Genomic DNA, 9,903 nt, shown 5'->3' with positions numbered 1-9,903 from the left:
AGCAGATTTTAAGCCTTGAAGAGCAGTTTGTCACCCTCTGGCCCACGTGCAGGATGTCCGGATGACCTCTTCCCATCCACAGCACCACTGCTTTCACAACATGCTCACCTTGGCAGCCCAAGCACTTTCTGCCAGGACTGCTGGGTCAGGCAGTTCAAGAGGGAGAAGAAAAACCTCTCACCTCCCTGGAGGCAATCCCAGAATGGGATTGTGGAGGAAATGTGGGAAAGTCCTGCAGAGCTGGAAGAAGCCAGGTGATAGCAGAGCACCTCAGTCCATCAGCACTAACAACCCTTGAAGTCTCCTAGATGAGATTCAATTTGCCAGTGGAGCAAATTGGAATTTATTACCATAATCAAAGCACTAGGCACAAATGCAAACAGTGTTGGATGAAGCTGTGAACACTGCAGCATTATAAACTCATCCAGGTCTTGAGAGAAGCAGCCAAACCAGGCTGCAATCTGCATCCAGGGCCCAGAGCCAGCAAGAGATGTTGATCCTTCTGTAACTCACAGCAGCCTCATGTACCACAGACATGCTCTGCAACAAAAAGGCTGATACTGCCCATTTGTCCAGAGCAAGCCCTTAGACTGCCCAAAAGATGTTCTTGACATTGAGTGCAAGTTGCATTTGCACTCAGCCATGTTGAGCTTCCAGGGAAAACTGGGAACCCTCAGCACCCACAACAACCACCAGGATGTGACTCTGGCTGCATTGGATGCACAGAGCCAGAAGCAGCACATTTACATGGCACAGCTGCCGCATCCCACCCCAGCAAACAGGATCCTGGCACCAGCTGCAGTTGTGCAAACTGGAAGTTCCTATAGGGTTAGATCCATCCAATATCTGTTATCTATTGCCCTGATAAGCTCCTGAGATGAGGCAGACCCTGCAGACAAACAGGGGAAGCACAGACAGGCAGCAGGATCCTTCCCAGCTGCAGCCTGTTTCCCAACACACCCAAAAAAAATCCCAAAAAGGAAATATAGAAAGCCTCAGTTAATATTTATTACTCCTGATTATCTGCATTATTAGGAAATTAGCAATGGTGTTGGGAAGGCTGAGATAAACTGTTCCTCCAGCCCCCAGAGAGCCCCACAAGCCATGCCTGGAAAGACTGAAGGCAGCAGGAAGAAATTAATTCTTCACCAGGAAAGAAAAGTTCTAGGTGGAATGTAAAGATTACAAAAGTTGCTTTGCTGTTACAGAGCTTCCAGGGAAATGGGGCCAGCTACCAGACCTCCCTGGGATTTCGCAGACAGCTGCCAGGAGACATGTCGATTTGAACAGAGAAATAAATTAGGTTGGAGAACTATTAGCAATACAAGACAGGAGCTTTCCATGCTCTGTCCCTGAAGTCAATGCAAGTGCCTGTAGCACTAAATCCTTGTCAACATCTGCTTGCACAGCTGGAGCTACAGGCCCATCTCCCTGGGGGTCACAGTGACTGCCCTGGGCTCAAGCCCAGCTCTCCAGCCTGCTGCTTCAGCTCCGTCTTGCAACACTGGAGCCTTTGCCTCTTCCCCCTGCCCTGTCTCCCTGGCTCTTTAACAGTCCATGCAGTGGATGTTTTGGTTTGCAGTTTCATGTACGTTTTGACATGTAGGGTTGAGATAAGTGGTCTCACATCACCTTGCAACAGCAAAGGTGCAGGTCTGCTACACTAGCACCATTCCGTGCTGAACACATGAGGTCCCAGTCCTGCCCCTGGGCCCCCCAAACACCTCTCCTGAGCTGTCTCCATTAGCCCTTAAAGTATTTATTCTTTGGGCTGACACATCCAGTTTCTTGACTTGTTTGCCTGGGAGCTGGTTACCTTGGTGCTAGATTGCTAGTTGCCCAGAAAAAAACACAAATGCATCTTTAGTGTCCCTAAGAAAGCAAGGGCATTTCTGGAAGGTCTGGGTCTACACATTAATCCCAAGTTTTCCATCTACAGTAGAAGGGAGAGGTTTCATTAAGAACAAGTCATTCCCCAAGCAAGACCGCAGCTGACAGGAAATCAAAGTCACTTCCAGACACATACAACTTAATTAAACATGGATTCTTCCTAGAAGGCACCATCAGATTTCTGAAGCCATTGGAGGGCTGAGAGAAGAACTGATCTGCCTGCATCCCCCAGGGCTGCATTAGCAGCATTAGCATTTCCAATGCCAGAGAAAGCCACTATTTTCTTGCAAATAGAGCTAATCAAGAGCAATACTTCCGTGAAGCTTTCCCACCCCTGAGAGGTGCCATAGCCCAAAGCTGCACCATCCCATTTGCTATATACAGAGCTCAGACCTGGTGTCCCTCCAGCATTCAGGCAAGCGCAGAGGGGGCAGCATTTTAGGTGGACATTTCCATGCTCCGGGATCCTCCTTTGAAGACCTGTTGTCTCCTTGCACCTTGCACCAGGATTTCTACTTGACCCATCCACCTTTCATCTCCAGTTCATAAAAAAAAATATACAAGCTTATTTTATCAGGTGTTTACCCCAGTGCTCCATTTCTCTCTACACTACTAGACAAACCCACTGGCAGCTTTTCCATTGGCAGATGTCATATTTAAATGGAATTATGCCAGTAGCAGGGATCATGCTGTTCCTGTTCTGTAGCCATGCTTTGGAAATGGATGCAAACTTTAACATAAAATTCTGACTTTCCTCGGATCTGTCAGTACAGCTCCCTTGGCTTCAGCACAACTGAAGTGCTGGGTGCAGCTGAAAGCAGGATCTAGCACACAGCACTCTGGAGTTATCAGCACTGCATGAATAATCCAGACACCATGCCATTTGAATGCCAACAGCAGTGACAGAAGTGCAAGAACAGAGCCAAAAGTACTTTTTCTGCTCACATATGAGCACAGCCTGCTTTCCATCCACTGCCTCTGGCAAACTCAGCACTGGGGAAGACCAGGTCTGCTGCTGTTTCATCAAACACTCTGGACATCAGAGTTTGTGGAGGTGGAGGCCAAGGCTGGACCATCAGCCCACCTAACTGCACAGATGGCTTGTCACAGCCAGTGCAAAGAGGCCAGATGTTCAGGGATGAGCAGGAGTCCCAGAACTTGGACTCTTTGCTGACAAAGAAGCCCATTAATTCTCCACATATCAGGGTGGAAAACACCACTCTTCCCATCTGACCTTCACCCAACAGGAGGTGCTTGGTTTAGTCAGGATGCAAGTCAAGTCTGGCCAATTCATACCCATCCCATCAAGAGACAAAATTCCCCCCTTGGCATGGAAGTCATTAGCAGATTGCACAGTATTTCTGGCTTCAATCGGTCTGATTTTATCTTTCAGACACAGGCTCTCATTGTGCCTTTTTTTGCAAGATTAAAGCACTCTTTGCTATCTGGGAAAGTACTTGGAGTGTAATTAAGTCACATAGCCCTTGGTTTGATAAGGACTAAGCAGAGTTCTCACATTCTCTCCCTCCAAGGTGTTTCCTTCTACATGCCTTCCAAGCTTTCAATATCCTTCTAAAAACCCTGATATCAAAGCTGTAGGGGCCATTTTAACATCTTGGCCAAGAAGGAAGAGATGACCTCCCTAACCTTGCTTGTCACCCTGTTACCATTCCTCCTTCCCACCCAGTAGCAATAGGCAGGGAGACAACCTTCCCCATCCTCTACCCCCTTGGAGGCTCCTGTATTTCAACTGGTTGACAGCAGTGCTGGACACTGGTCATACCAGCTGGCTGCAGGGATCCTGTTCCAGCTCTGCACACAGAAAACAGAAGTGTTTCTGTAGCCAGGGCTACCTTTGGATGTGCAGGTATATTCAAAGAGCATAACCTTGCCTGTTCCCACCCCATATCCTGCTTGGCTAGTGGGATTGTTGCTAACCCACATCACAGATGGTTTCCAACACAGCTTGTTCCTTCCTAATGCTGTGCCCTGCATGCCAGGCAGCTTTGCTAGCAGGTATTTCAGAGGCAGCTCAGGAAGTAGCATAAATTCAATCTCATTTGAGGGATGCACCAAGGAAAAGAAAGGAGTCTCTCCAGATGCATTAAGATAGTTATACCCGGCTCAAGTTGACACTGCACAGCCATTTCTGCTGGAACAGCTTCTTGCTTAGATCTACCCATCCCTACAACTACTGACAGCCCTCAGCAACAGCTGGAGCTCCTGAAAGAAGGAAAATGAGGCTTTCAGGGGAAAGAAACATTTCTGTTCACTTCAGGAGCATTGCCCTCACCTTCCCAAGTACCTTGGTCACAGCACTGTACACAAAAATGACATACCAGCCAGCATCCAAGTTCAACCCTCACCTACCTTTCAGCTTTTAAAGCTTTACAGCTGGACAGGGAAAGATCCCTGATGCCAGTCCTCAGTGCTCCAAACTGAAACAAATGAAATAAAAGCTGTTGATTTATATGCACACTCATGGGAACTACTCAAGCCACATCTGAGGCAGAGCACAGCCTGAGTGTCTGGAGGTTCACAGCCCTGGCACTGGACTGTACTTCCAGAGGCACAACAGCACACAAGCAAGGGAGCAGCTGGCACAGGAGCCAAGAAGACACTCCAGGATCAAAGGGAGTCACAGAGGGGCCACTCCCATCATGTTCATTATTGTCCATTGCAAATACACACTGAAGTCTCTACTCTGATGAAAAGACAAGTATATAGGTACCTTTTCCTCCTATAAGACTTCCTACAGCTACACCCTTCATGCTGAAGTCTCAGCCCAGGTGTCTGAGGGAAGCTGAAGCACCTCTCACAAGATGTTTGCAGGCAGCAATAACCACTGGACAATAAGCAGTGCTCTTGCAGCTCTCAAGGAAAGGCACCTGCCAGCTGCTATTGTGAAGCCCAGCTGCCCTACAGCAGTAGCTATGAGGACAATCTACTCCCCTAAAGCAGCCAGGAGCTCCCCCAGCTGCCCCCTGCTCCCAGGCAAGCACAGGCAGCAGAGCACAGCACAGGAGTGAGCTACCAACTTATTTTGATTTTTAGCAACAACTTTATGGGGGAGAGGGAGAAAGCAGCTTAGTTACATGGAAAAGATTTATGGGACAGTCCCTGCATGTGTGGCAGGAGCTGCTGCATGCCGTCCTCATCTAGATGCCCCAGGGCTGCTGCACAGACATGGGTGGACTCCACACACCTCCCAGGTCCTCTAATGCATCTGCTGCCAGTGTGTTTTTAGGTGACTAAAAATCACCTTTGCTGGGTAAGATGAAAATTACTGTCCTTCAGACTAAGATCTTGTTGAAGAGTAAAAAGCAGGTAACAGGCTTTAGAGGCTGACCCCAGACCTACATGTGACTCACAGAAAGATAACAGCCCTTAAGTATTGAGCATTTTTCCACTTACACGGCCCTTTCAGTGCAGAAACTTCTAGAAATCTGCCATTTTAGTCCAAATAGAATCCAATCACATAACATGTACCCATTTAAGAGAAAGTTCTCAGGTTCTAAGTTTGAAAAAAAGGATTTACAGCCTTGATTCTGAAAGTTGTGTACAACTTGGAATGCAAGAGGAGATGGCATTTTTACAATTGCATTACTTTTCCACTTGGCTGGAAAATAGCCTTAAGTCAAGGTCAGTCCCATGCAAGAGTGGGAAGAAGTTAGAGTTTTAACATCTATTGAAGGGCCTCTAGGGACAGGGCTCACCCTGCAGGATCCCACAATTAGTGGAACATTTGGGATCAGAGACCCTATGGGCATTCCATCAACCTCACCAAGCCCCCAGCCTGGCTCCTAAAGCCACACATCCAGGAGCAAAGGAGCAAGCCCAAAGGGAAGAGATATTAAGAAGCATCACAGGTATTATATTTCTGCAAACCTCCTTCCAGACCTCAAAAGGTACTCAAGAGTGAGAGCTGGGCTCCCAGGAGCAGGGCAGAAACACAAGGGCTGGCAAGAAGAGAGACAAAGTAGCCAATGTGCAAAGAGGATGCTATTTGTTTGAAAACTATCCCATGAAGCCTCCCAGCACCTTCCTCCTCAGAGCAGAGCATGCCAGCCCCTCCAACCAACCCTGCCAGCTGCCCTGGGTCAGCTTTCAAGCAGCAGCCCAGTTTCCAAACAGCCCAACAATCACAACCAGCCTTACTTCCCACTCCTCTCCTTAGTGCCTGCTTTGTGCCAGCTGCTGGCTGAAGGCTCATCCCTTCCCACCCCATACAGTAACTGTGTTGGCAATTTGCTTCACACAAACAAAGAATTGTCCTTTTTAGCCTTGGACACAGAACAAATCACCATCCTCTAGTGCTGTATTTGAAGTTGTCTCAACCTGTCACCACCAAGGTGCTGTAAACAGGACTTAGTGTTCACAGTGCTGATTTATTTGTGGAGCTGTTAAAATATCTTCATTATTCTAATCTCTTGCTGTATCAACCTGAATTAAACTTAAGAGCCAGAAGAGCACATTTGTAATGCTCCAACTAACCCCTGCAAAGGCCTTCAAAATGCAAGCAGCAACACAGAAGACTCTCTAGGGTTGCTGGTGCAGACACTGAGCAGCTCCTCACCCTTCCTCAGCACCTTAATCACCAAATGCTCTGAGCTTCATCATGGTTATGGACTCAGCCTTACAATCAGTACAGCATATATTGTTCAACCTGCTAGGTTTAAAGCCTGGGGCATCCAGAACAGATAAGGAACAGCCTGAAGCTTCACAGACCAATGACACACTGCAGAACAGGCCCTTGATTTCCCAGTTCTTTGCCTTAAGCAATATTCCCTCCTTCCCAGTCTCCAGCACAAGCCAAAGACACCCTAGGAGTCCTGACTCAGTCACTTGTCTCTGACCAAAAGGCATGCCCCAACCAAGCACCTCCTTTCACAGAAATCCCAGCAACAAGCAGCAGATTTTTGAGTGCTCCTCCACACCGAAGCCCACAGAAGATATTTCAAAGTACCTGGTAAGTGCAAATACATTGCAGGAGAACTTATGAAACTTGAGCAAGGAGCACAGTCTACAGCCTTGAACTCTGAACAGTGAGGCTCCTTTTTACCCCTAGCCAGGCATCCCAGTGCAAACCTTCAGTCTCTTCAAGTGAGCCACAAGGAGGTTGCCAAGGCAAACTGGGGAAATGCGAAAAGCTTCAGCCATTCTCTCCAGATGGAAATAATTGTGGAAACCTTCCACAATCATCTCCTTTTGGGGCAAAAGGCTCTTTCCAATGCCCTGCCCAAACTCCCAGCTGTAACACATTGCAGGAACAATCACAGGCATCGCAAACATCCTGCAGCAGCAAGGAATTTGCCAAAAACTCCCAGGTGAGGCTAGAAAACAGACTGGTCCCCCACCTCCCAGACAAGCTGTAACACCTGACACCATTATCTGCTTTTCATCCAAAACCAAGTACTTTAGTGCATATTTAAGGTCTGCCAAATCCTGTTGAAATTGTTCGCCAAATGTTCCCTTATGCTCTACAGTAAGAAATTGTCTTATATGATGCTCTAGACACTCAGAGTTGAGGTATTTCCCACTAGAATATAATTAAGAATAACAATCATTAGGCAGCTGTATGCTGAACTACTACTAACCTGTGATAACAGGGCTGTTGAACAGTGATGATGTGAACACAGCTCAGAGCTGAGGAATTGTGATAGTATCTCATGTATTGCAACACACAGGAATTTAAGTACTTGCCAGTTTTAGGGAGTCTGTAACAACCTTTTCTGTTCCAAATCACACAGAGCATCTACACACAAAATCTCTTGGATTCAGGACATTCTTCATGGGTTGCAATGAAGTTGAAGTGGTCCATGTTACCCATCTCAGATACTGTTTTCCAAGAAGTACCATTTGTTGGCAAATACATAAAGCCTGAGCCACAGACAGCTGAGGCACAGCTGGTTGCTGCAGAATTACTACAGTATTTCCAAATCCCATGCCAGGAACTGGAGGAGTTGTTAACACAGGGAACAAAGCAGGTAGCTGTACCTGGCAGAGCTGCTCAGCTCAAGCACAGGGCCTGCAGTTCCCACCTGGCTGCACTCAGCACACCCCACAAAGCTAGAAAAACAATCCCAAGGCCACACTTGCTCTTGTTTTCTCAGAAAACACTGTGAGTCTGTCTACATCAAGTTCATCCAAGAGTTAGCCACAAGGAACCTGTGATTACAGGGTCTGCACGAGCACAACTTGGACACAACAGAAAAGGACTGAAAGGGCTCAAACCCGTCCCCTCACACCACAGCTCTGGTTCTACTCCTCCCTGGAGTGCCAGGATCAGCAGGAGGCAGAAACAGGCAGCTCTGTTCAGAAGAGGTAACCAACCCACATTTTCAACCCTGAGAGTCTTTTTATACTTGACCAACATTTTTTCTACCCCCAAGGAAAAGAAAAATAAGAGAAGTGGACAAAACCACCACACTTACCTGCATTGACAGCCCATCATTCCAGTACAGAGTCCTGGTACATCCAGTGTTGTGTCTCTCCAGTCAAATCAAGCCCATTTTCCCTTGGGCCAAGGGCAGCATCCCACAGGACTGAGGGGCAGCCATGGCCTTCATCATTAGTTTCCTCCGTGGCTCTTTGGCACCCAGGCAATGAGGGCTGGATCCTGCTCTGCTTCCTGGGGCCATCCTCTTCCTCCCTGGAAGCCTCCAGGCTCACAGTCCATCCTGTTTCAGGTCACAGGATACCCAGAGTAGACCATTTACTCATGAAGTGAAACATTGCCACCAGCCTTCTCCATTTTTTTTAGCTCCAAGAGGAACATCTTGCAGCTGTTCTTACAATCCTGCCACAAAGACCCACTATGGAGAGCCCAGGACAGTCTCCATCAACTCCTTTTTATGCTTCCTTCCACACAGAGTTGCTCCACTGGAGTTGCAACCAGGTCCCACCCAGAACAAAGGGAAAAACACCCCAAATTTCAAGAAAAAAACCCAACAAACTCCAACCCAAAACTACCAGAAGCACTACAATCACAGCTTCAAGGCAGCTGCACAAAAACTTAATATCAAGAACCTTAACTAAATCTCAGAAAAATATATGAAGAAACTCACCTCACCCTCATTTTGTAAGTGAGGAAAAGAAAGTGCAGCTGCCCAAGACCACCCACACCCAGCTGATAAGACTCAGCTCATTAGGGCTGATTAAGAGGCTTCAGCTGGGGAGAGCTGTGAGTCCCACTAGGGACAAGGCTCTGCTGGTGCCCCTGTGAGGAATGGGACCCCCACCCTTACCCCATGACAGCTAAAATCCCAGTATTGAATAGAAATATGGGCAGAGATTAGTCCTGACATTTCTGGGTCTTGTAATCACAGTGGGTGACAAAAGCAAATTCTGGATTGGAGCTTTTCCTGATGCACTTAAAGCACACATCTATTTTAAGGAGAGACTGAGTTAAACAAAGGGGTGACAGGCAGCAAGTTGAAAGCTACAGAACATGGTGCCCTGGGGGTTATGTTAAAACCAGGCAGTCCAGGTAGCCTCCAAAATACGTATTTTTCAGAAATCGGGGAGAAAAAGCTCTGTGACTGCAGAGCCTGCTGTCCCTTGGGCCGTCTGTGAGACTTATCTCCCCTCATGAATGGAGAGGCACCACTGACCAAAATCGCTTCACCCCCTTGCAGGACAAAGGCTCAGTTTAGAAGGAGGAAATAATCAGGCAGGAAACGACAATTAAACCGTTCAGCGGGAAACGGAGGGGAATGTTTTTCGCATTCGTCTGCCTGTGCTGGCACCTCGTCAGAGGCCTCTTCTTGGGAAACCGCAGCGGGAACCTGGGACTCCGGCGGGGGGAAAAGCTGTATTTTTCCTACTTGAGGCTCAGCGGCTCCTGCGAGCTGTCCCTGAAGCAACAGGAGACGGGGCTTGAGGTGAAACTCGATTTGGTGCGTTTCCCCATCAGGTGCGTTCAGGCCTCCCCAGGCAGCAGACCCAGCCGTGTCTGCAGCCGAGGCCGCCATCAGGGAGGCTGGTCGTGTTTCAGCCACTGGGTGGGTGGGG

At 48.0% G+C, this 9,903-nt stretch overlaps 1 protein-coding gene across 1 annotated transcript in view; it reads left to right on the top strand.

Moving 5' to 3' along the window:
- The first annotated feature begins 6,754 nt into the window (after positions 1 to 6,754).
- The window catches only part of TSEN54 (TSEN54 tRNA splicing endonuclease subunit), a 12,487-nt gene continuing 9,338 nt past the window's right edge, over positions 6,755 to 9,903 (top strand). Inside the window, exons 1-3 of the mRNA XM_010002728.1 lie at positions 6,755 to 6,859; positions 6,959 to 6,993; positions 7,142 to 7,203. Coding sequence (XP_010001030.1) covers positions 6,755 to 6,859; positions 6,959 to 6,993; positions 7,142 to 7,203 — 202 coding nt within the window. The remainder of the gene's footprint in view (positions 6,860 to 6,958; positions 6,994 to 7,141; positions 7,204 to 9,903) is intronic.

This window comes from Chaetura pelagica, unplaced genomic scaffold, assembly GCF_000747805.2.
Source record: "Chaetura pelagica isolate M959 unplaced genomic scaffold, ChaPel_1.0 scaffold47, whole genome shotgun sequence".
In the NCBI taxonomy this organism is placed as follows: domain Eukaryota; kingdom Metazoa; phylum Chordata; class Aves; order Apodiformes; family Apodidae; genus Chaetura; species Chaetura pelagica.
This window is presented reverse-complemented; position numbering and strand designations above follow the sequence as displayed.